The sequence below is a fragment of the Phacochoerus africanus genome, chromosome X (genome assembly GCF_016906955.1).
Source record: "Phacochoerus africanus isolate WHEZ1 chromosome X, ROS_Pafr_v1, whole genome shotgun sequence".
Classification (NCBI taxonomy): domain Eukaryota; kingdom Metazoa; phylum Chordata; class Mammalia; order Artiodactyla; family Suidae; genus Phacochoerus; species Phacochoerus africanus.
In genome coordinates this window covers 61,837,937-61,864,881 of record NC_062560.1, presented here as the reverse complement: position 1 = coordinate 61,864,881, position 26,945 = coordinate 61,837,937, and the positions used below count along the sequence as shown (strand labels likewise).

General features: G+C 44.8%; 1 protein-coding gene across 1 annotated transcript; it reads right to left on the bottom strand.

The window, feature by feature from the left end:
* Positions 1 to 222: 222 nt before the first annotated feature.
* GCNA (germ cell nuclear acidic peptidase) lies at positions 223 to 25,055 on the bottom strand. Its single transcript, XM_047764211.1, has 10 exons — positions 25,003 to 25,055; positions 16,981 to 17,027; positions 16,545 to 16,581; positions 11,867 to 11,952; positions 7,925 to 8,281; positions 4,514 to 4,562; positions 3,436 to 3,580; positions 2,110 to 2,248; positions 856 to 1,060; positions 223 to 548 (listed from the first exon to the last, which is right to left on the bottom strand). Exons 1-10 carry the CDS (start codon positions 25,053 to 25,055, stop codon positions 299 to 301), a joined length of 1,368 nt encoding a protein of 455 aa, XP_047620167.1. The 3' UTR covers positions 223 to 298.
* Positions 25,056 to 26,945: the final 1,890 nt, after the last annotated feature.

The window sequence follows — 26,945 nt, the reverse complement described above, 5'->3', positions numbered from 1 at the left end:
TTAAGGATCCAGCGTTGCCACGAGCTGTGGTGTAGACTGCAAATGCAGCTTGGATCCTGCATTACTATGGCTGTGGTGTAGGCCAGTGGCTACAGCTCTGATTCAAACCCTAGCCTGAGAACCTCCATATGCCACGGGTGCGGCCCTAAAAAGACAAAAAAAAAAGTCATCATTAATAACAGGAAGCTTTTTTAAAGGGATTTAGATTCTAATATTCGTAACTTCACAGCATTGAGATCTTTCTAAAACTCCTTACTAAGAGATGGCTCATCTCGAACAAATACATTCTCAGATAGCCTTAAAGCTCCTGCCTTTGTTTTTTGGCCAAAAAATCCCTGCTGAGCTTTTTCATCACATCCCCATGACCTATCCCTGCCATCTCCCTCTTGACTATACTGTAATTCTCCTGCACATACTTGGCAAATGGCCTCACGTGGGGCTTAATAGGGGTTCCATCTTTCCGAGTTAACGGCAGCATGACCAGAGAGCCCCTGCACCTGGCACAGATGAAGCGGTCAGTGTTCAATGATCGGGTGTAGCGGCCGACCCTAACGAGGAAAGAGAAACCACACAGCAAAGGGATCAGTCACTGTACTTCCACATCTTCTCTGAGCTACTGCCTTTGGGCCACAAACCAGACTTTCTCTGTGGGTTTTCAGAAAGCGGGGCACCAAGCAGCGGCCAGGGTCAGGCTGGCTCAAAGCAGAAGAGGATGGAGAAAGAGGATGTGGAAAGGAGTCGAGGTTTTTACACCTTAAGCCAGATAGCCACGTCCTTCCTGATAAATCACTGAGAAGCCACTTGGAGGCTGTAGTAAAAACGTAATTGGAAAAAATCAGAGGAGAGGGGTCTTACCTGGATTTGCACTGAGTGCACTCATAATGAATCCTGTAGTTAATCTCATAGTTATGGCAACGGGTGACCTTGGGCAGCTCTGGATGCACCATATTCGATTTTCGGGCATAATACTTCCACGCATCACCATGAGAATCACGGACACCATCAAGCAGCCAGGAGGCTGCATGGCATACTTCATGGATCAAAGTATCCCGGAGTCGGTCTTAGAAGAGGAATGAAGAGAAATCACAAGCGCTTTAACCGATTCGCTTCCGGTCTGTGACCCAACCACCCCTAGGCTCTCCACCCCACCAGATGCTAAGCCACCTTAGACAAGCATATGTGGGCAGGTATGAGTGTGAGTGTCCCCAGATCCCGAAATCACAATTTCCACCTAATTCAATCAGATTTTGTTAATGGCAGAGAGCCTCAGGTAAGCAGGTGTTTTTGGAAAAGCTCCAATGTGTCCATGTTGTGGCACGCTGCTAGAAGTACTCCAGCCATGGTCTGGTCACCGCCCTCCAGGAGCATAAGTGGACAGGGTGGGGAGCAATCCCCATAGGTGTGGGGTGTGCTCAGGAGAAGCTCCATGGAGAAGTTGAGATCTGAGCTGGGCCCTTGACAACTGACTGGATTCGCAAAATTAGCAAGACTTTTCTAGGTGTGGTGGAAAAGGTGAGCCAAAGTTGGTGTCAGGAAGGCACATGGTCCCATTTTGAAAGTCAGAGGGCAGAAAGCTTGCTCAGAGGACAGGTGGAATAGTGAGGGACAAGACCAGCCAAAGGGAGGCGGGGCAAAGTACAATGGCCTGAAAAGCCATGCTCTAGGCATTGGTAAGCCAAAGCTTTCCTAGCAGGAAACTGAATGGAGCAGAGAGAAAAGTGAGTTGATGAGGGTCTGTAGCTGGGTAGGGGTAAAGACAGAGAAGGAATGGTGATAACAGGGAGTCATTATGAACATCTGGTGATTGGCCAGATATAGGGGACCTTGAACCTCAGCTCCTGGAAGAATGGAGATGCTGCAGCTGGCAGTGGGAGCTGTAGAGAGAAAGTTAGGCCCTGTAGAAATAGGGACAAAAGTGGATTCTCAGTGGTGGTGAGACATCCAGCAATAATGTCCTCTAAGCAACACACAGTATGCCTGGCCACATGGGAGTGACAGGTCAAGCTGTGACACAGGCGGCCAGAGAACACCAGCACCCAACAGTAACTTCCCAGTAACTAAATGTGTTAGAAGCAGGCGCCAAAGAAGCTGCCATGCTCCTGCCATCACCTGCAGAGTCACAGACTTTCAGAGCAATCTCAATTTTAGCATAACGCTCCCGCTTTGGGTATCGAATCTCGCCAGTGGTACATAAGCCGGCAGTTCTCAGCATCTTCTTATTCCAGCCGATGTCAATTTTCTCTGGCATCTGAGAAGGAAAAGCAAAAAAGAGTGAATCAGAAAGCAGTTCTAAGTAGACCAGAAAATATTGACTCGAGTTTTGCAAATCTAATATGCTGAGGTGGATAAAACCTAAGCCAAACCCAGGTAGGGACTAGATTGTTGCATGCATGTGAGTGCAGGAGACAAAAAGTTGGGGGCAGTCAAGGAAAGAAGGACATGCCTGCTGGGCTAGGAGACAGAGCCCATGCATGAGAGCTGTGAGGAAAAATTGAAAATGCAACTCAGAACACTTAAGGTTCCACTCATCAGAGTCATCTGATGTAACACCACTGTCATCAGGAAAGGGCACCAAAGGTTGGGGAACCTTCAGAAAGACCTAAGAATTTTCCCCACAGAAAGTTTTGTCACCAGAGACACCAAAGTCGGAAAAACCTAATGGCCACATGTCTCTCTGCCTCCGGCTCCTCTCTGATCCAGTCCATACGCTTATACTACTGACAGAACCATTTCTTTCAGCAGCCACTCCATGTCACATCCCATCCCGGGGGAGTGATGCCTATTGATTTCAATTTAAGTTCCTCCAACCTGATTCCCAAGGCCCTCCGTTAACCAGCTCATGATGTCATGGGCCCTGTTCTAGGAACTTTAGGGGCTTTCACTTACCCAGGCCTGACAGTAATTCTGTGAAGCAGTAGGTACTAGTGCTGCCCCCAGATGAGCAAACAGGGGTTCGGTAACTTGCCCAAGGTCCCATATCATCCTTCCCAGTATCATTCAACAAGAACTCTCTCTTCAAGCCTCAACACTTGCCCTCTCCCCTACCACTGTTCTCTCCCCTTACCTTCCTTCAGGACCCAGAACAAGTCTCACTTCCTCAGGCAATCCTATTTCCTGAGCGCTCAGGCCCTCAGTGATTTCTCCCTCTGCTGATCACCTGTGGTAGTAACAGTCTGGACCATAAACTGTAACCCACAAAACACTCTCTGTTTCTTTCACGTAGGCATGTCTCACCTCCCCACCAAAACTGACACTTCTTATGGGCAGGAAATATAGATAGTACATCTACACACCTCCCAGTACCCAACAGTGCTGGGCATACATACAGCAGGTGCTCAATAAGTGCTTATTCCTTGAGTCTACCGTTTTCTTCTTGAGTTTTGTGATAGCTTTTTAAAATATGTTTTTAATTATAGTTGATTTACAAGAGCCTACCTTTTTATCAAAGACAGAGCTGTTAAGCAGAGTGTAGATTTTCTGAACCAGTTCGTCCTTATTTTGCTTAAAATTCTTCCCAGAGTACTGCTTTAAGTTTTCAAGGCCACGCAAGAAACACCCAGGTATTTTGCACTGAGAATTTCTGCAAAGGTAAATTCAACCGAGTTTTGTAGTGCAAAAGAATTCAATAGAAGAAATGCATACATACAGGTCACGTCAAGAGAGACTTCGAAGACTTGCTGGTTCCTCTTCCTTCCTGCTCCTGTGACGAGGGCATCTCCTATAAGGTCCTATTCATAGCTTTTTTCCTCTTTATCCCCCACCCACTATCACAGATGTGAAGCCCCTGGTTCCAACCTCAACAGGAGTGAGCCCACACCTAGATCTGAAGTCTCCCTCTGTCTCCTAAGATCCAGTTTTGAGTTTATAATTGCCCAATGCAAATTTCCAACTGACTAACCCAGGTATGTCTCCAGCTAAATGTGTTTAATTGCCCAACTTCAGCTGTAACAGGCTGAAAACCTCAGATTTTTTTGTTTGTTTGTTTATTTGTTTGTCCTTTGGGGCCGCACCTACAGCATATGGAAGTTTCCAGGCTAAGGGTCTAATCGGAGCTGTGGCCGCTGGCCTACACCACAGCCACAGCAATACCAAATCCGAGCCATGTCTGCGACTTACACCACAGCTCACAGCAACGCCAGATCCTTAACCCACTGAGCGAGGCCAGGGATCGAACCTGCAACCTCATGGTTCCTAATTGGATTTGTTTCCACTGTGCCACGATGGGAACTCCTAGATATTTTTTTTGAAAAAAATTTTTAGGGACTCACATGTGGCATATGGAAGTTCCCAGGCTAGGGGTCAAATTGGAGCTATAGCTGCAGGCCTACGCCACAGCCACAGCCACTTGGGATCTGAGCCGTGTCTGCAACCTGCGCTGCAGCTTGTGGCAACAGCCAGATCCTTAACCCACTGAGCGAGGCCAGGGTTCAAGCCCACATCCTCATGGATGCTAGTGGAGTTCGTAACGCACTGAGCCACAACAGGAACTCCTCAGAGACGTTTTAAAACTCACTTTATCTTGGCTGGAATAACCCACAAGTCAATGAGATGAGCCCACAGAGCTGAAAAGCTAAAGCAGTAGCAAACGCAGAGAACTCCGAAGACTGAGATTTTGCCAAGACACTCATTAATGCTTAAGCCACAAAATCAAACCCTAGTTGAGGTGGCTGGGGTGGAGACAGGGGGGAAAGTACCAGATGAGACAAAGGCAGCTTAAGTAAGGGTCTTCACCCCAAAGCCTGATACAGGTGACTAACATTTCTACCTCCAATGTCTAAGTTCAGAAAGTAGACTTGCGTCAGATAAGGTGACAGATAAAAACCTGAACCACCTGCAGACCTCAGTGAGAGAAGCGCGTGACCCCTATGTGTGTTTGTGCTCACGTCAAGCAGCTTGTGGCTTAGCAAGCCTTCACTTCAATGGCGATGTTGCTTTACTACAGGCTGAGCATCTCCACATCAGAAGAACCAACAAGACCCCAGGCAGGTATATCAGACACCATGACCAGCAAGCAGCCTGCACAGAAACAATGCTGAGCACAACAGGAAGCCTACAGACTGAAACAGGAAGCAGCAAGGCAACAGTGAGGAGTCCAAATAGGCCAGCCTCCCTCAGGCAGAGGACAATGTCACAAAGGGGCAGCTTCTTCCTTCACAGGTCGCGCTCTCTAGCAAAGCCACCAGGAAGACACATGTCTGTACAAGCAAAGTAACTTAAATGTGGATCTAGGGATCCAGAGAAGAAGCTTTGCTGAAAAGGGGGCTCATCTAAGACAGGACGCGCCAAAGTGAAGAGAAAGGCCGAGACAGCCGCTCTGCACAAGCCCAAGTTTTTCTGTTGCCCCCATGCCTGACACGTCATTCTACTTCTCCCCTTTAAGAGGCATTTACTACCCCATAGCACAAGTTAAAAAGAAAGAAACATACAGTCCTTCAAATATATCCCTTCTTTTGTAAGATAACTCAGATGTAAGTATAAATTACTCCTGAATGCACGTAAAAACAGAGAATTATGCTCACTCTATCATATTTTTGAGAGAAAAAGTGAGAAGTTCCTGGAATCTAAATGAGAATATGTGTTGTTGTTGTTGTTGTTTTTGTTGTTGTTGTTTGGCTTCCTTGAGCATTACCATGTCTTTAGTCTAAATGATCTGCTGTTTTCAGTATTAATATATAACACAGAATATCAGTATCTGTATAATATATAATGTACAGCTTAATAAAAATGAAGGGACTAAAGCAATTTATTTCACCCTAATGCTGTAGCTTTTTTAAAAAAAACCTCAAGAATATATACAGGTAGTAAGGGTAAGGGCTCATCCAAAACTCTAGAAAAACCCAGAAGCCAATCTTGACTGCCTGTCCCCAATTTCTGTGGATAGGAATACCTCCATCCTGCCTTCTCACCATTCCTGCTGCGTTTGCTTTAGTTCAGAGCAAACTGGTGGCCATGAGGCTGTGTCTAGCCTGAAAAAAGGATTTTGTTTAGCTACACATCATTGTTTAATCAGAGTTTTAAGGACAAAGGAAACCTCAGAGGCTAGAGCTGCTGTGGATCTGGGTGGAGCTCCCACGCTGCTGGCTCTGCGATGGCGGGTGGGGGTAGGTTGAGGGGGGGGAGGCCGAGCCTCCTCCCTCCTATAGCCTCCCCTCTCCTACCCATCCTCCTCCTGCTGCTTCTGCCCTCTCAAGTCTGGGATGAAAAACTTGCCCCATCCCCCCAACAGACCCCTTCATCCCCTTAAGACCCCCCACCACGTGCTCCGTGGACAGCTTCACACGTGACAATTGTGCGGCCAAGTTCTATGCTGTTGACCATGAGCAGTACATACCCAGGCTCGCATTTTTCAAATTTCACGGCTCTGGGTTTCTTTGAAGGCCCACGCTTCTTTGGTCCTTTAACAACTGAAAAGATAATAGTTCATTTGTACCACGAAAATTATTACCAACCAGCAACTGGCAGAAAGGTAAACCCAGGAGGAGCCCCTACGGTAAAGCCCAGAGCAAGGCATATGAGCTAAAAATTTCTCCCTAAAGAGTGCATCCTGCTCTATCAGTTGGCATGAAAGGTTTGACCTGTGTGAGGCACAGAGCTGCTGCAGAGGAAGTGGGCTAGGACTCTGTCCTAGGTACAGAGGACTATCATGAGGCTACATGAATATGCCCATTGGAGGTTAGATTGTGGGGGCAACTAAGGCGTGTACAGTATAAGGGATCCGGTGGCGTAGCTCATGCACTTGCTCTGAGGAAAGTGACTCCCATCCTAGGTGGCACCCTCATCCAATATGCAAGCCAAATCTTCCCACCCACCTTTGACTAGCACCCCTACTGCCCCCTGCACTAGCCAGAAATTCACGTAGTTAGTGCCATTCATTCATTCATCTAAAAAAATGTATTAAACATTTATTTTGAGGCCAGTACTAGGCTAGACTCTGGGAGATACTAAAAAATGAGTGAGAGCCCTCCCACCAAGAGGCTCACCATCAGAAGTTCCCTTGTGCCACAGTGAGTTAAGGCAACTGCGGGTACAGGTTTGATCCCTATCTGGCAACCTCCACATGCTGCAGGTGCAGCCAAAAAAAAGAGGTTCACAGTCTACTAAGGGAAGAGATTCAGAAACATTTAACACAGCTGTGGGGAGCAGGGGTTGGCCCCACGGCATGCAGAAGTTCCCAGGCCAGGGATCAAACCCACACCACAGCAGCCACTCAAGCCACAGCGGTGATAACACAGGATCCTTTTTTGTGTGTGTGTCTTTTTAGGGCCATACCCACAGCATATGGAGGCTCCCAGGCTAGGGGTCGAATGGGAGCTGTAGCTGCCAGCCTACGCCACAGCCTCAGCCATAGCAACTCAGGATCCAAGCCGTGTCTGCGACCTACACCACAGCTCCTTATTAACCCACTGATCAAGGCCAGGGATCAAACCCACATCCTCATGGATACCAGTCAGGTTCATTAACCACTGAGCCACAACAGGAACTCTTAACACAGGATCCTTAACCCACTGAGCCACCAGGGAACTCCTACACAGTTGTGTTTTAATAGCGACAGGGCCTAGGAACCTTGGGAACCCCAGAAGGAGGAGCAACTCAGACTCATGGCTTCCTGCAGCAAGTGGCAATTGGGCTGGGTCCTAAGAAAAATGGGATATCATCAGGACAAAAAAAAGTGCAGGGACAAAGCACTGCCAGTGGATGGAATGGCAAATACTAAGACCTGGGAGCACAAGGCAGACATGGGCATCCCTCTCCCACCCCCAGAAAGAGCCTTTTCACTGGGATGGCTGCCTCGCTTGGCCACTAGGAAACTACTGAAACATGGTGGCGGAGGGTTAGTAGACACGATAAGCAGACTCGACAAGACAGACATATCTTGGGAAGGGCACAGCAAGCCTAGCTGGCACACTTGATTCGATTGGCTTACCAGGTGTCACAGATATATTTTTGGTCTTATTTTTCCTTTTCCTTGGTTGTTCCACCACAGGTACAGGCTCTTCATCAGTTGACAGCTTTCTATCTGAAATCTCTAGTTTAGCCTGAGGATGGTCATTTGGTGGTTGGCAGAGATTTTCCCCAAGATCCTGCTTACCAACATCATTAGATGATTTGCTTTGGAAGACAGCAAATCCATCCCTCTTTTTCTCACTTGAGGGAACATTCCCCTGATCACATGAATTGTCTTCTCTTAGCCACTCCAAATCACTATCATCATCATCACTGATAATGATTGGAAGCTTCTGGGGCAGCAGCTCATCAGTATCAGACACTTCCAGAATCTCATCTGAAATTCAAGAGGCACAATGACGTATAAACATACTCCCTCCAGCCCCCCTACCCCCCACACACACACTCAACTTCAGATTATTGAGCACAAATTAAACAAGCCAGGAACTGTGATAGAATGAATCAGAGCTCAGAATCAGTTATTTTAATCATATGAGATCACTAATATGTGGAATCTATTTTTAAAAAAGAATACAAAAGAACTTACTAAACAGAAACAGACTCAAAGATTGTAAAAGCAAACTTGGGGTTACCAAAGGGGAAACTGTAGGGAAGGGATAATTTGGGAGGTTGGGATTGGCGTAAACACATGACTATATATAAAATCGATAAGTAACAAGAACCTATTGTATAACACAGGGAAATCTACTCAATACTCTGTGATGGCCTATATGCAGAAATAATCTGAAAAAGAATGGATATATATGTATAACTGATTCACTCTGCTGTATGCCTGAAGCTAACCCAACACTGTAAGTCAACTATACGCCAATAAAATTTTTTTAAAAAAATCAGTACAGTAGAAAATTGACAGAACACTGTAAACCAGTTATAATGGCAAAAAAATAAAAATCATTATTAAAAAAAGAGTCAGCTATTTTAGGCTGTTTTCCCTATACTACTTTTTTATTTTGCTGAGAGCAGTGACAGACAAAATAGCAACCCAAACCCACAGACAATTTTTCAAATCACATTCTCTGAGTAGCACAATGTAGGCACCCGGGGGTTCCCACAGATCTGAAACTTGAATATATTCACTGGGCCAGAGCAAAATAAGAGAAATTAGAAGAATAAAGTGGGGGGGTTTCCCCTATAGAGCCCAGTTTCTCTAATTTAAAGGACTGTCCTTTATTTTTGAGATATGTCCTCACTAAACTTTTGGTGCGCTTTACTTTTTGAAATTATGGTGCTAGATGGTAGTTTGAATTCATTTCCATCATTAGACATATTTAAAATTGGCAACTCTATGTCAGCCACCAGAATTTCTTCTTTTAACTAGTCTGTAAGCACAAATCTCTCTGAACCACTGATGTGAGGGTGAGGAGTTAAGTTCTCATGCTAGCACTGAGAGGTCCTGAGAACACTAGGACTGTCCCCACCCTCAGTGAGGATCCATCCCTTCACCTGAAAACAAGGGGCAGTGTGTCCAAGACACGCTCTCTGGAGTCTGCTCAGAGCTCAACCTCTAGGTTTCTATGATTCTGGATGTAAAAAATATAAACTGGAGCCCCTGCTGTACCACAACGGGATCTGTGGCGTCTCTGCAGTGCCAGTACACAGGTTTGATCCCGGGCTCGGCACAGTGGGTTAGGGACCCAGTGTTGCCACAGCTGTGGCGTAGGTTGCAACTGTGGCTCGGATCTGATCCCTGGCCTGGGAACTCCATATGCCATGAGGTGGCCAAAAAAGAAAAAAAAAAATGTAAACCATAGCATGGGCAAGTTGTGAAAATATACTTATGGTGCGAAAACTCTTTATCCTAAAATTGCAGATTTGGGATAATACATTTTGAGTCTCATCTATTATTTTAATGAAATATCAAAGAACTTCAGCTATGCAAAAAGGGAAGAGGAAGGAGTGGGGTTTCCTAAGGTAAAAAGTCATCCATCCTAGAAGATTTAGATTTCCCACTTCAGCTGAAATTCTAAAAATTAGGGACACAAATGAGCTTACTTACAAAACAGAAATAGATTCAAAGACATAGAAAACAGGAGTTCCCATTGTGGCACAGTGGAAACGAATCCGACTAGGAACCATGAGGTTTCGGGTTCAATCCCTGGCCTCACTCAGTGGGTTAAGGATCCGGCGTTGCCATGAGCTGTGGTGTAGGTCACAGACGCGGCTCAGATCCTGTGCTGCTGTGGCTGTGGCGTAGGCCAGCAGCTGTGGCTCGGATTAGACCCCTAGCCTGGGAACCTCCATATGCTGAAGGTGCGGCCATAAAAAGCAAAAAAAAAAAAAAAAAAGACATAGGAAACAAACTTATGGCTACCAAAGGGGAGGGATAAATTGAGAGTATGAGATCAATGGATGCAAACTATCATATATAAAATGGATATCCAACAAGGATTTACTGTATAGCATGGGGAACTACATTCAATATCTTGTAATAAACTATAATGGAAAGAAATAGAAAAAAAGAATATATACACATACATATACACCAAATCCCTTTGCTGTACACTTGAAACTAACAATATTGTAATCGACTCTACTTCAATAAAACATAAATATATAAAAAGTAGGGACATCTGCTTACGATCTATTAAAAAATGACTATACATTGACAAAAGTTAAATGTGAGGTTGGAAGTATGTGTTAAAGCTCCTTGGGCCTTTTTCTTCTGTAAAATTACCTAAATTCATTACCATAACAAAAGAAGTGGCACATGGAGAACAATAAAGAAACCTACAAAGGCAATCCTGTTGCAGCTTCAGCCCATTACTGGGATGGATGCCACCGGTCAGAGAGGTAAGAGCAGCCTTAGTTGAAAGTTCATCCTCAAAAGACTATGGATCTTCTGATTCAGGGAGTCAGCAACTGGTTGCCTATGGGGATCAACTGGCTTCTGACTCTGTCACTCAGCCACCTCCCTTGGAGCCGCCTCTGCTTGTCATGTCACACCCCCTCCTCTGTACCTGGCCCTATGTCCTGCTCAGGCAATCCACTCGGAAGAAGGAAAAAAGAAATTAGAGGGGACAGGGGGTAAAACAGTAGGAAATTAGGGTTCCCAGCCACCTCTCTTTTCTCTGCTCTGATAGCCCAGGTTAACTAGGAGAGTCTGGCCAATGGTAGCTCTGGGGTAGTTATCAAAGAGGTAGCCAGTATTTTTAAGGGAGTAGTTTTACCTGTGCATCACGCCCTACACCGAGTACTAAGCAAACAAGGATCGATAAAAATATTATCCCTGAGGCTTAAGGAGCTCCTAGTCTTCCTACATCTCACACTCACTGAGCAGGTTCTGAACTGCGAGTAAAATTGCACGCCTCCTGAAAGGGGAAGACAGCCTCTGAATCCAAAGAGTCAAGGACCTGCTACAGGAAACAGGCTCTAAGAAATACAGGACTCTCTAGAAAATACAAAGGGGGTAGCAAAAGGCAAAGATAAACAGCAAGATGGAGAAAGCAAGGATTCCTTTGAGAAGTCACTGCCAGCTGGCCCGCAAGCATCACATCTCCATCAGGCTGGAAAGAATGAGCCCCTGCCTCTTACTCCACCTTCCTCATCTTTGTCATCCCCGCACTCAGAGGAGGAGGACTAGAGCTGACGGTGGAGGAACAGAGCAACCTTCATGGTGCTCAGGCTGAGTTCTTGACTTCCCTCCCTCTGCTCCCGTGATGCAATGCTGGCTAGGTAAGAACTCTACTGAGGGGATGCCCAGGATCTAAGGCAGCAAGAACAGTTACTGCTGTGTTAGGAAACTGGCCAGGAGGTGTTGGAAAACCAGCCGTGTCCACATCCAGCACATGGGAGGAGAAAACGGTGGCACTCACTATGAAATGATTCAGAATAGAATGCTTGCTGACTGTGCATGGTGAGGCTGCACTGCTCAGCCACTTATCTAAGTTAGTAGTATACTTGCCTTCACTACTTATTTCAGATATCTTAGCTCTTTTTTTCTCAGGGAAGTATTCATCATCATCAGAGTCTGAGTCGATCACAATGTAGCTGAGTGACGAGACAGGGAGAAATGAAAGAGAAGCATGAAGGCAACATTCTTTTCATGCCATTTTCTACCTCCTTTTTTTCCATTGAGCATTGATCACCTTGGGAGGTTTTTTTTTTTAATTTTATTTTTATTTTTTGGCCAGGGGTGCTGCACCCACAGCATGTAAAATTCCCTGGGGCAGGGACCCGTACCACAGCTGCAACCTGAGCTCCATCAGTAACAATACCAAATCCTTAACCCTCTGTGCAACTAGGGAACTCTGCATTGATCACCTTAAGATGATTTATTGGTTTGTTTCCCTGAAGTGACTCTGTTCCCCTTCTCTGGAACTACTCAATCATTATTCCTGATTTTCCATCTTTCCCCTAAATCTTTCCATCTGTCTCAATCTTTTCAGAAGGAGGAATCTGTCAAGCACTGAGAGTAAAATGGGCTGAGGGTATGTGTTCAAATAGTTTGGAGGCGGAGGGATTGATTAGGGAGAAGTCTAGTTAATTTCCATTTCTCTTTAGCCACGTTGAGATCCCACTGCCTGAGAAGGGTAGAGGGCCACAGATGCAAAGAGGCAGCCTTGGCAGGGAGGTTTCTTCTGGGCACCGCTCTTTGCAGCCCAAAGCCAATACCACCCTCTCTAATTGACAGACTGCTCTGGCAGGAGTCTGATTTGGCAGTACCCCTATGCCATCCAGGATGCCAGGGGGTGATCACACATCTGGGGTCCTGGTTCTCAGCTGACATAGGTATTTGGGTCAGAGGTTCCAAAAGGTTGACATTCGCCACCTTTCTCTATTTCCCAAGTGGTGTATGATAACACTGATATACCTTTATGATGAGAGAGAAAACGACTTAAAACATTGCTAGAAGGCTTGTCTGCACCTGTCACAGACACAAATCCATTCATCCATTTCCACCATATCCATCACTGTTGAAGCTGCCAAGTTGATGGGCCTTTGCTCTCCTGTTGACCATTCACTCCATCCTTAAAATTCTGTTTTATTTTCTGGCCATGCCCATAGCATGTGGAAGTTCCTGGGCCAGGGACTGAACTCACGCCACAGCACCAACCCAAGGTGCTGCAGTGACAATACCAGACATTTAACCCACTGAGCCACAAGGGAACTCCAAATTCTCTCTTTTCATGATTTCTGGGTCACTAGTTGGTTTTGGTTCTCCTCACCCTTTTACCCACTCCTTCTCACTTACTTCTCTTCCCACTGCTTCCTGGGCTTTGTCCACAGCCCTTTCATGCCAATCCAGGCAATTACTAAGGACTGGGTAAACATTATCCATCCACCAGCCCAACTTTGCTTCCGACTTCTACATCCACAGTGTCAACTGCCTCCCTGGATAGCCTGCACAGCCACAGCCTCACCAAATATTTATTGATGGTGTCTGTTCCAACCTATCAGGCACCCATCCTGACTAATCTGTCTGTGTCTGTATCTATTGGTTGTTAAATGTTTTGAGTATCAGCCCTGCCGGTAGGCCCCTCAGTTTCAGCATACCCAAAGCTGAACACACCACCCTCCTCCCCAAATCCACCCTTCCTATAACATCTCACATATAGAAGCCCTGTGGGAATGGACCAAGATCTGTGGGCACTCCTGGCAGACCCCTTGAAATGGATTTTCTTTACATATTTGTTCAACATTTATCTAATGGAGGCAGGAAGAAACCAACTTTTCTTCTTAAAAAGTGGATACTTTTTTTTTTTTGTCTTTTTAGAGCCACACCCACAGCATATGAAAGTTCCCAGGCTAGGGGTCAAATCAGAGCTGTAGTTGCCATCCCATGCAACAGCCACAGCAATGCCAGATCTGAGCCGTGTCTGTGACCTACCTACACCACAGCTCATAGCAACACTGGATGTTTAACCCACTAAGCGAGGCCAGGGATCGAAACTGCGTCCTCATGAATACTAGTCAGATTCGTTTCCGCTGAGCCACGATAGGAACTCCAAAAGTGGATACTTTTAAATTTATTATCAAACAAGAACTCTATATAACACAGGGAATTATTCTCAATATTTTATAATAAGCTATAAGGGAAAACAATCTGAAAAACAATATATATACATAAATGTGTATGTGTGTATAACGGAATCATTGTGCTGTACACCTGAAACTAACACAACATTGTAAATCAACTATACTTCAATAAAAAATAAAATTTAAAAATAAAAAAATTAAGGAGTTACTGCTGTGGCACAGTGGGTTAAGAATCCAACTGAAGCAGCTCTGGTCGCTGTGGAGTCACAGGTTCAATCCCTGGCCCAGCACAGTGGGTTAAAGGATCTGGCATTGCCACAACTGCAGCATAGGTTGCAGCTGCAGCTGGGATTTCAGTCCCTGGCCTGGGAACTGCCATATATCATGGGTGTGGTCTCAAAAAAATTAAAATAAAATACAAGGAATCTAGAAGGTATAACATTATAAACCAGAATATTCTACGGATCCATGATATGCTATTTAAAATGTAAATGAGGAATTCCCATCGTGGTTCAGTGGTCAATAAACCCGACTAGTATATATGAGTACTTGGGTTTGATCCCTGGCCTTGCTCAGTGGGTTAAGGATCCAGGGTTGCCAGGAGCTGCGGTGTAGGTTGCAGACGTGGCTCAGATCCCACATTGCTATGGCTGTGGCATAGGCCAGCAGCTACAACTCCGATTCGACCCCTAGCCTGGGAACCTTCATATGCTGTGGGTGCAGCCCTAAAAATACAAAAGACCAAAAAAAAAGTAAATGATAATGACAGAAATATTCTGCATCTTTGATTGTGGTAATGATTACACTACCATGTATGTTTGTCAAAATTCATCACACTATATATCTAAAAAGCGTGAATTTTTCTGTATATAAATTGTACCTCAATAAGCCTAACTTTAGGAGTTCCCGTCGTGGCGCAGTGGTTAACAAATCCGACTAGGAACCATGAGGTTGTGGGTTCGGTCCCTGCGCTTGCTCAGTGGGTTAATGATCCGGCGTTGCCGTGAGCTGTGGTGTAGGTTGCAGACGCGGCTCGGATCCTGCGTTGCTGTGGCTCTGGCGCAGGCCAGTGGCCACAGCTCCAATTCGACCCCTAGCCTGGGAACCTCCATATGCCGTGGGAGCAGCCCAAGAAACAGCAAAAAGACAAAAAAAAAAAAAAGCCTAACTTTAAAAGTATAAATAACAGAGTTCCCATTTTGGCACAGCAGAAACAAATCTGACTAGGAACCATGAGGTTGTGGGTTCAATCCCTAGCCTTGCTCAGTGGGTTAAGGATCCAGGGTTGCCATGAGTTGTGGTGTAGGTTGCAGACGAGGCTCGGATCCTGCATTGCTGTGGCTGTGGCGTAGGCTGGCAGCTGTAGCTCCAATTAGACACCTAGCCTGGGAACCTCCATATGCCACGGTGCGGCCCTAAAAAGCAAAACATACAAACAAAAAGCATAAAGAACAAAACTGATTATCTTCAATAAATAGCTTTATATAATACATTATTCAGTTCTAGAATTTTAGCTGACTGCAATGCTGACTTTAAATCATTTTCACACATGGGTGTCAGGCTTGGTGGCTTGCATGTTGCAAAAATCAACAGAGATAAATCAGAGCTAGCTAGAAAAACATTTTCCCCACTTGACAGCACGATTTTGCCTTAGTGGGGGGAACAGGAATGACCAAATCACATTTCTACAGTAATTCAAGGAGTTGATGTGGAAGCCAATTATTTCAGATTTATAACAGTAATTTTTTTTAGCACCTCCTATAGTTTGGCACCTGGACAACACCCCTTTGTCTCACTCTGGCTAGAGCAAAGGACTCCTAAGTAGGAAAAGTAATAAATAATGCTGATGGATAGGTTAGGGCCAGATCACAGAGGACTTTAACTACTGGGCTTAACAGTTTGATTTTTGTATGATAAACAAGTTGAAGAGAGAATCAATATAGTCAAAGCAGTGCCTCGGGAGATTAATTTGGAAGTGGGATACAGATTGGATCAGAGGAGGAAGAAATCAAGGTGAGGAGCCCACTGAAAAAAAGCTCTTGCTGGAGTTCCCTGGTGACCCAGTGAGTTAAGGAGCTGGCACTGTCACTGCTGTGGCTCAGGTTGCTACTGTGGCATGGGTTCAGTCCCGGCTAAGGTTTGGTTCAGAGAAACATTCTGAAGAAGAAACTGACCAATTAGATAATGGACCAGGGATAAGGAGTCTAATATTTTGAACTTGGTTTGTGAAATCAAACATCCACTATGACCTTGAACATAGTATTCACACAGAAATGTGATGTTTATTCTTAAATCTTCTTACCCAGAACATCATTCATTCAAAAAAGTCAAATTTGGGAGTTCCTGCTGTGGTGCAGCAGAAACGAATCCAACTAGTATCCATGAGGATTTGGGTTTGATCCCTGGTCTCGCTCGGTGGGTTAAGGATCTGGTGTTGCCACGAGCTGTGGTGTAGGTTGCAGACGCAGCTCAGATCCCACATTGCTAGGCTGTGGCAGTCACATCTCCAATTCAACCCCTAGCCTGGGAACTTCCATATGCCACAGGTGCAGCCCTAAAAAGAAAAAAAAAAAAAGTCAAATTTCACTAATTCTCCTACTCACCTGATGTTTCCTGTCTGCACGTTCATGCCAGACACAACTAAATCAGAGAAAGAAAAGAAGGCATCAGAAAGCATCTGGAGAATAATAAAACCTGGTTACCCATGTCTTTAACTCCCCAAAACCGAAGTCCATATATCAGAGCTGGTTAAAATTTAAGGTGGACTGTTACATCTCCCACGAGAGACAGAGGAAATAAAAATAAGGAGACTTAGAATGAACAAAGAAAAGGAAGCAAATTGGAAAGGAAGCACACAAAGAACTTCCTCTGCTCCTCACAGGAGGGGAATAAACTTCATTTCACCAATCTAGAGAGAGCCCTAGAGGAGACAAACCTAGGACAGCTTATACCCAATGTCCCAAATCACATTTCAGTCATCTCTACAAAGACACAGCTAAGTTATACTCTAAATTACTGCTTTGAGTGGACTCTACTTACAGCAGTCAAGTTCTTCATCACTGCTTGAGTCCACAGTGAGAATGTAACTGCAAAACAAAATACATTCTGTTTTAAAGGAAGGCTACTAACATTATAAGTAATCAAACGTCAAAAATCTCAAATGAGGAGTTCCCATTGTGGCTCAGTGAGTATAGTGTCCGTGAGAATGCAGGTTCGATCCTTTGCCTGGGTTAAGGATCTGGTATTGGCCATAAACCAAAGCATAGGTCTCAGATGTGCTTCGGACCTGGTGTTGCTGTGGCTGTGGTGTAGGCCAGCAGCTGCAGCTCTGATTCGACACCCCCTAGCCTGGGAACTTCCACATGCTGCAAGTGCAGCTCTAAAAAGAAAAAAAAAATCTCAAATGAAGAGAACCGCCAATCAGAGTTTCTGACATGCAAAAAAGTTTTAAGGGCTTCTGAAATAAAGATCACAATAGGGGAGGGGAAGAAAAATTAGAAGCCACAAGCTGCTTATCCTCTACTACACAAAGACAAGAGAAGAATGTCAGTTGAGTATCATTAGCTATCGGTTTTCTGCCAAGTGATAGATTTCAATTTAAAGACAGGAAAGTGAATTCTGAGAATGGGACCACAGGGAAAACGACCTGAGGATGCAGAGATTACACTTAAAAATCAGAAGGATGGGAATGCCTGTCATGGCTCAGTGGTTAACAAACCCAACTAGTAACCATGAGGATGCAGGTTCAATCCCTGGCCTCACTCAGTGGTTTAAGCATCCGGCGTGGCAGTAAGCTGTGGTGTAGGTCGCAGACACGGCTCCGATCCCGAGTTACTGTGGCTGTGTTGGAGGCCGGCAGCTACAGCTCTGATTTGACCTGTAGCCTTGGAACTTCTATATGCTGCAGGTGCAACCCTAAAAAGAAAAAAGACCCCCCCAAAAAATTGGGACAAAAGAGCAAGGGGGGCATCTTTTGGGGTTTTACAGCTTGAAGAGGGTCTACTTATGGATTGCTCTTTAGGTAAACAGACAAATGCTGAAGTATGTTTCTTGGGGAGCGAACAAAGCGTGATTTCAAAACTGCAAGTGTTTTCTGTACTGAACCACGGTGTTGGGCCCCTTGCTTCTCTGCCTCACAATTTGCCAGAGGCCCTTGCACTCATCTGCCTGCTTGGCCTGTTGTTTAGAACTTCACAGTACAGTTGGCCCTCTGTATCCACGAGTTCAGCATCTGCTGATTCAACCAACCTCAGATTGAAAATATTTGAGGGGAAAAAAAAAAAAATACCAGCCAGTTCCAAAAAGCAAAAGCTGAATTTGCAACGCAATGTCACCCGTTTACATAGTGTTTACAATGTACTAGGTATCATATGTCGTCTAGAGATGATATAAGGTATACAGGAGGATGTGCGTAGGTTATACGCAAATACTACACCACCTTGTATATGAGGCTTGAGCATCTGAGGATTTTGGTACCCTAGGTGGGTCCTGAAAGCAATTCCCCATGGATACTGAGGGACAGCTTTACTATCTGAGGTGACCCCAAAGCACATTCCAGCTGGGGATCCTTCAGCTCACTGGACAGCAGCTGACTGGACATCCCATTATTAGCCATTCATGATGATTTAGAGGGATCCAAAATCCAGCTCAGCAAAGTCATACTGCAATAAGCATCACTTCAGCGCTGAAGCCAGGCTCCATTCTAGGACCCATTCATAGGTAATCTTATCCTGAATGATTGTGACATACAGCTAACAGAGGAAACAAAAGTGCTGAAGAAAGTGGGCCTAATAGCTATAAGCTGGGCATATATTTATATGGTTTTACACATTGACAAGGTTTTCCATAATATTTATATGGTTTTACCTACAAAAAGTTAACATTAACCACTTCTTGTGGACTTTTATTTTGTTTTGTTGTCTCTCTAGGGCCACAGGCATGGCATATGAAGGCTCCCAGGCTACAGGTTGAATTGGAGCTGTAGCTGCCAGCCTACACCACAGCCACAGCAACGCCAGATCCTTAACCCACTAAGCGAGGCCAGGGATTGAACCCTCATCCTCATAGATACTAGTTGGGTTCTTTTCTACTGAGCCATGACGGGAACTCCTGGACTTTTATTTTAGCCTTGAGGTTGATTACTGGACTGATTATATACAGTCTTTTTTTTTTTTTTTTTTTGCCTTTTCTAGGGCCGCACCCGAGGTATATGGAGGTTCCCAGGCTACTGGTTGAATTGGAGCTACAGCTGCCGGCCTATACCACAACCACAGCAATGCCAGATCCAAGCCGCGTCTGCGACCTACACTATAGCTCACGGCAAGGCCAGATCCTTAACCCACTGAGCGAGGTCAGGAATCAAACCCGCAACCTCATGGTTCCTAGTTGGATTCGTTAACCACTGAGCCACGACCGGAACCCCTATACAGTCTTTTATATACAGTCTTTCAAGACACATGTCAGCTCACCCCCTTGATTAAATTTCCTATTCATTTACTGATCACTGGATACTGGATTTATTCAGTAGTAGGCTCCAAGGTTTTTCTTTTAATCAAAAAAGAAATCTCTTGGTTTCCTAAGTATGGGTCAAAATATGATCTTGGTTATCTTGAAACCTATTTTCAATATATAGCACTATATGCAAACTAAAATGTAGCTTATACTTCATCTTTTTACATACTTTTGTGTTGCACACACACACACAATTTTTAAAGAGGTCAGGCAAAAGAAATTAGGGATCAGAAACATGACACAACAGAGAATCCCACTCTAATCCCTAAAGAGAAAATATCAAACCCCAGGTTGGCTAGTAACACACAGGAAAGTGAAAAAGTCCAAGGACAGCAATAAGTAAGAATTAGGTGGTCAAAATAGAGGCAGATTTTAGATACCTTTTCCAAGTAAAATTTACAACCAGGAGTACAAGTCTCTAGAAAGTGTTTCAAGCCTCATGTCAGTGTTAGTAGAAAATATATGCACCTAGGAAAAGTCAGTTGGCTTAACCAGAACTCTTATCATCAAAGGCCTAAGAAAGCTTGGAAGATATAGCAAACAAAAACCCTCAAAAACTTTAAAGTACCCAAAGATCTCCCCTTTAAAACTGAAGCCATAAGCCATTAAGATTTTGGACACTTTTTATATGACTACAAAAAAAGATATAGAAGAATACCAATTTATTAATTATTCTCTCAAGAAAGAATGGGAAAGAGTGTATGTGTGAGAGTAGGCTGGCTGACTTTCACACTTTTAACTGCTTCTGTGTTGCTTATTTTTACCTGGGCCTGTATTCTTCTGGTTAATTTTTTTTCTTTTTTTTTTTTTTTTTTGGTTGCCCCACTCCAATATGGAGCTCCCAGGCCAGGGATCAGACCTGAGCCATAGCCACAAGATCTTAGAGCGAACTAAGCCACAGCTGTGGCAACACAGGATCCTTAAGCCACTGTGCCAGGCCGGGGATTGAACCCACATTCCAGAACTCCCAAGAGGCTGTGGATCCCATTGCACCACAGCAGGAGCTCCTCTTCTGGTAATATTTGAAACTTAATAAACATGTGCTAACTAAATATTATGGGTACATCCAGGGTTCATTCATTCACTGATTCACCATTTATAGAGCATCCACAATAGCCAGTCCGCTAATTGACCCATTTGCTTTTTGGACCTGATTATTTTAAACTAAGTCTAATAGGGTAATTTTTTTTTTCTTGTTAGGGCCACGCCCACGGTATATTGAGGTTCCCAGGCTAGGTGTCTAATCGGAACTGTAGCTGCTCTCCTACACCACAGCCACAGCAACACAGGATCCGAGCCGCGTCTGGAACCTACTCCATGGCTCATGGCAATGCTGGATCCTTAACCCATTGAGCAAGGCCAGGGATCAAACCTGTGTCCTCATGGATGCTAGTCAGATTCATTAATCACTGAGCCACAACAGGAACTCCTAACAGGGTAATTTTTAAAATACAGGATTTCGGCATGCCACATTTGTGGTAGTAATAACAAAAAAACAAAGAATATTGGGCTAAAAAAGACTAGTCTGTGGGCATCAGAAGGTACTAATTAGATTTCACTTGCTCAGGGAAAACCAGTGCCCCACCCCTTGCATTATGTATTTCAGTAGCACTTCTGCCTTCAAAATGCCAAAGCCTCCTTCGCTCTCTTACTGACCTTGTCTCATAAATCACTGGGAAAATAGAGGCAATCAGAACAGAACTCCCTCACCCTCCCACCAACAAATCTACAGACCTATCTGTAAGTACATCCAGCTCTCTGCCTTAACATGGAACACAAAGTCCCCACCACTATCTCGGGCCACACCCTCCCTTACACTTTGGATCTTATCCCCCACTAGCCTTCTCAAGGAACTTATTCACACCAGCTTCCATGGTGTGCTGCATTACTGTCCCCTCTCTCCTGGGTCATTCATTCTACTATCCCTAGACCCCATGTCCCCCAATTTTATATTTCTAGCCTTGAACTCTCCACTGAACTCCAACTATCTATGTGACATTTTGGACATTAACTAGGTACTTAAAACATAACATGGTTAACATAGATCTTTCTCATGTGTATATGTGTGCTGTGTGTGTTTAGGGCCGCACCTGAGGCATATGGAGGTTCCCAGGCTAGGAGTCGAAGCAGAGATACAGCCGCCGGCCTACGCCATAGCCACAGTAATGCAGGATCCAGGTCGCATCTGCGACCTAGTAACACTGGATCCCTAACCCACTGAGCAAGGCCAGGGATCGAACCCGTGTCCTGACGGATACTAGTTGGGTTTGTAACCTGCTGAGCCACAAGGGGAACTCCCACCAATATAATCTCTTGATTTTCCCCCTCCATCCTACCCTTTTACAGTCTTAGTCAGTGGCACCACCATCCAACCAGTAACACAAACCACAAATTTAGGAGTTACCCTTGATTTTGCTCTTTCTCTCACCTCTCACACCCAATCCATCAGCAAGACCTGTTGGCTCTAATTCTAGAGTGTTTTTCTTCTAATCTAAGACCTTATCATATGTACCTCTAAGAAAAGGAAAAACACTACCAAATGCTGACATGCTATCAAACATATGATTCATCTCAATCTCAGAAATGTTAAAACATGAGGGGAAAGTCTCTGAATTGAACCTATGAATATATTCTATATTCATCTGAATATCTCCAACTTCACTATCACTACCCTACTCTAAACCTCCATCACTTCTCACCTAGATTTCTGTAAATCAAACTCTTGGGCCTCAGTTGTAAAAGACCCATTTATTTCATAGGGTTATTGTGAAAATAAAATCCTATAGGATCATGTACTTCTCCCCCAACAGAGCATTTATTACATTATACTGTTACCGCCTATTTATATGCTTCTATCTCCCATCCCAAGCAGTAAGTTAGGCAAGGATTTGGAAGTGTATCTGCTTCATATTGTTCAGTAGAAAGTAAGTACTCAACAAATATTCGTTGGACTTCCTGTCATGGCTCAGTGGTTAACGAATCTGACTAGGAACCATGAGGTTGTGGGTTCGATCCCTGGCCTTGCTCAGTGGGTTAAGGATATGGCGTTGCCATGAGCTGTGGTGTAGGTTGCAGACGTGGCTAGGATCCCGAGTTGCTGTGGCTCTGGCGTGGGCCAGCGGCTACAGTTCCGATTAGACCCCTGGCCTGGGAGCCTCCATGTGCCACGGGAGCAGCCCTAGAAAAGGCAAAAAGACAAAAAAAAATTGTTGAATAAAGGAATGAATCTCAAAAAGTGGTTCCCAGGACCCCTCTTATTATTTTCCACCCTCCCACTCATACATATCCCCATAGAATCTTGTTTTTAAAGGATTTTTTTGCCTTTAAAAACTAGTAATATTTTTCTCCACCTGAAAAATTAATTATGTATACGTGCCCATCTATGTGAAGGTTTGAGGTACAGGGTCAGCCCAAAGTAAAAACAAACAACTAACAATATCATCTGCATTAATGAATATATAAGGCCCAGATCTTAGAACATAATGGTCCTGACTTGCAGCAAGGGTGGGTAGAGAGACTGAAAGGTCATTGCCCACCCTCAAGGGCAGTCTCCAACCAGAAATCCAGCATCTGGTCTTTGCATCTGTAGCTTCAGGAATTCAGGTTTCTCAGTTCTTCATCAAATGCTAGAGAAGTAACTCCTGTTAGCCAACTTTGCAAGGGGCTAATAAGCCAGAATATGTCTGCTTACTTCTTGAGAGAACTAATGCCAACCCTGTGCCCTGGGCACTCCCTATTTGGGGCAAGTAACTGAGGGCCATGGAGAGAGCTCAGACTTTACCTTGTGCATTTTTGGTCACACACACATTACTTTGATTCTTTAGGTGAATGCCACAACTAGTATCTTTGGGCATTTACTTTCATAAATTGGATTTTTCTAGGACTGATTGACTCCCAGAAGCCGAATTATTCAATCGAAAGTATGACCAATTTTATAGCTCTTGGTACATCTGATTAATTGTTTCCAAAGGTCTGTTTACAATGTCAGGAAAATTACTATAATAGGATTAAATATTTAATATTTGCTAATTTAAGAGGTAAATTATTTTTTAATTAGCATTTCTTATTACTTAAGATGTACATTTTCCAAATATTTGCTACATTCTTTTGCTAATCCCCCCATTTTAATGACTATCATGAAATAATGTTTACCAGATAGTTTTGTGACTGATAAAAACACACTGAAAATAGGAGTAAAGAACACTTTGTCCCTGTTCTTCCAACAGTCCCAATCTCGAGATAGATGATGTTTCTTATTTATTCTTCTAGAAAATTCTTAAGCATAAGCACATATCAGCACAAGTCAGGTACACAAAGCTTTTTTTCTTATAAATATTTGGGTTGTTCTGCAGTTTGCAGTTTTGGTTTTTTTGTTTGTTTTAGTTCCGCACCTGCGGCATATGGAGGTTCCCAGGCCAGGGGTAGAATCAGAGCTATAGCTGCCAGCCTACACCACAGCTACAGCAGCAACGCCAGATCCAAGCCGAGTCTGCGACCTACACCACAGCTCACGGCAATGCCGGATTCTTAACCCACGGAGTGAGGCCAGGGATCGAACCTGCGTCCTCATGGATGCTAGACAGATTCATTTCCGCTGAGTCATGATGGGAACTCACAGCTTGCAGTTTTTGACTTTATACATCTTAGTATTTCCATTATCAGTACATATAGCTCTTATCACATTTTTTGGAAGAATCATAATTTATTCAATTATACCCTTGGGTATATTTAAATTCCTTCTGAACATCTGCTATTACAAACAATACTACAATGTACATCCTTGTGATATGTCCTTCACCCACAGAACTGAACAAAGACCAAAAAACAGCCTGCATATGACTGTATATGATCCAATGAGCATGAGTTACAGGAAGAAGGGACATGGGAGAAGGGGGAAAGGAGTCAAGAGAAAATAAGAGTGACCTACAAAAACAGCAGGTGTGATACAACCACATTTATGCACTTACATATATGTGAGTATATGCAAACAGAAATTAAAACAGTTCTAAAAGTGAAAGAAAAAGTCCTGGTAGTGAAATTCCTGGGCCAAAGGATGTGGGCATTTAAAATTTTGATATTGCCAGATTGCCCTCTAGAAACATTGCAACAATTCATAGTACCCCCCATGACTGCATGAAATTTACCTACAAATTTGCCAACTCTGGGTATCACCAAAAAATTTTTTTAGGAAGTTCCCTCGTGGTACAGTGAGTTAAGGGTCCAGCATGCCATGAGCTGTGGTGTAGGCCGGCAGCCAATTCGACCCCTAGCCTGGGAACTCCCAAATGCAGCCCTAAAAAAAAAAAAAAATTCTAAAATTACACATATTCAACAATGCATTCTGTTGTTGTACACTCCTGGCCATGAAAAGAGCTGGATTCATGTGTTGGATAGGAGACTGGACTCCTACGATTCCAAGATCCCTTTTCACAATTCTCATTTTATGACTAACCAAGTAGACTCTAAATGAAATAAACATAATTTTGAGAAAATCCTTTTGCCAACAGAGTAGGACTAAGCTAAAAGAAAACAGAATTTTTCAAATCTCACCAATCATCATCCTGGATCTTCGAATGGCCAGCCTCTGCTTCGGATATGTCCATGTCTGTAGTCAGGACAAGGCTAAACTTTTTAAAGAACACTGGAACCAATTAGACATTTCTACATTGTGCATTTACCTTTGAGCAGATTCTTCACCGTAATTTAAAGCCAAAACTCTGCTCTATGAAATGAGAAGTATTTAAATTTGTTTGTTGCCAATCTTTCCTCGATGGAGAAAACTAGAGACAACGGTGGTACCCCTCTCCTACCTTGCCCCACCAAGGTTCTTTGCAGCCACCTCAAGCACTACCTGTTATAAGAGATGTGCAAGGAGGACATTCATTCATTCATTCATTAGCCCCCAGATAAACTTTCTCCCCATTGCAAGGCTTCAGCAGGCATTACTCAGTCTTTTGCCCACAACACTCCTCACATCACACCCTGCCCTCCCCTCTTCCCACATCTTCATTCCTCCTACTTCCACCTCACGCCCCAAGGAAGTCTTCCATCTATCAGGCTTCCACCCCTCTACCCTCCTCCACTTCCCTACTCCTGCTTATAGCCACTTACACAGACCAGACCACACCACCCCACACTATCCCTCACATCCTCCCATTCCCACTGGGGATCAGGTCACTCTCCCCCAACACCTCCATCGTCCTATTCTCACCTTCTGCCCCAGCCAGCCTTAACCTATCAGGCCTGGAACCCTCCACTCAACATCATATGCCTTCTCCCCCCCTCCCTCCCCTTCCCCCTCTCCCTCCCCTTCCCCCTCTCCCTCCCCTTCCCCCTCTCCCTCCCCTTCCCCTTCCACCCCTAGTTTTGCACCAATCAAGCCTAGACCCCTCCTCCCTCCAGCCAGTCTTGCACCAATCAGGCCTCAACACCCCCACTTACCCCACCCCAAGCCTCCGCCCCCTTGCTCCCGCCTCCTCTCCTCGGGAGATTTTACCTCAGATCTTACCTCGACAGGCCTAGACTCCTGCCTGGAGCTAGTCTTGCACTATCAGGCCTAGGCTCCTCACTATCTCACCTGTCACCACCTCTAGTCAGTCTTGGACGGGATCAGACCTCAACTCCCCCATTTCCCCCTACCAACTATCCCCCCTTTCCCCCCTCCTCTCCTCAGGACATCTTTCACCAACAGGCCTAGACCCCTCCCCCATCTCACCTCCGGCCACCCCCTATCAGTCTGGCGCCAATCAGGCCTCGACTCCTCCACCCCCAACCCCCTCCTCTCCCCAGAAGGTCTCACACCAACAGGCCTAGACCTCTCCCCGACACCTCACCTCCCAGCATCCCCAGCCAGCCTTGAACCAATCAGGCCTTGACTCCTCCACTCACCCTTCTCACACCCACCTCTCTCCCCTAGCTGTTCAGGCGTCGACCCCCCACCCACCCACCCTCCATCTGCCCCTATTTCCATACCCTACTCCAACCTCTATCAGCCAGTCAGCCTTCCACCACTCAGGCCTAGACAACCGCCCCCTCAAAAGTGCACACCACTTCCTAGGCCTCTACTCCCTCAGGCCCCAGTCCCCATTTTTGCTTTAGTGGAGTTAATATCACTAATATAATATACACGCAGAGACACACACACACAAATTCCTTCCTCTAAAAGCTTGAAGTGGAAACAGGCAAGATATTTTGTCAAAATCTCAGTCTCAAGGTTCATATAGCAAGTCAGTGTCCAAGGCTTATGGTGGTCCTGACTTTAATTAAATCTGCTCGAATAGGATGAGCTTCAAGACTGCTCCTGCTTCAGTACCCTCCCTTCACCTACCTAATTCTGCCGCCTCTGGCCCTGCCGATCACCGATCGCCTCCTACTGGGAGTGTAAGGTGTGCAAGGTCCGGAGCAATTGTGAGGGATGCCAAGCGTGAGCCCTTTTATAGCGCCCAGCCCAGCTAGGCGGGAGGTGGGAACTGACGTATTCCCGCCCTCTCTGT

What these genes read in the sequence shown, in the direction of transcription:
- GCNA (XM_047764211.1), bottom strand. Translation starts at nt 25,055, where the DNA reads ATGGACATATCCGAAGCAGAGGCTGGCCATTCGAAGATCCAGGATGAT. An exon ending in GTGCAGACAGGAAACATCAG is followed by an intron (nt 11,953 to 16,544) that starts GTGAGTAGGAGA and finishes CTCGTCACTCAG; the next exon opens with CTACATTGTGATCGACTCAG. An exon ending in TGCACTCAGTGCAAATCCAG is followed by an intron (nt 549 to 855) that starts GTAAGACCCCTC and finishes TTTCCTCGTTAG; the next exon opens with GGTCGGCCGCTACACCCGAT.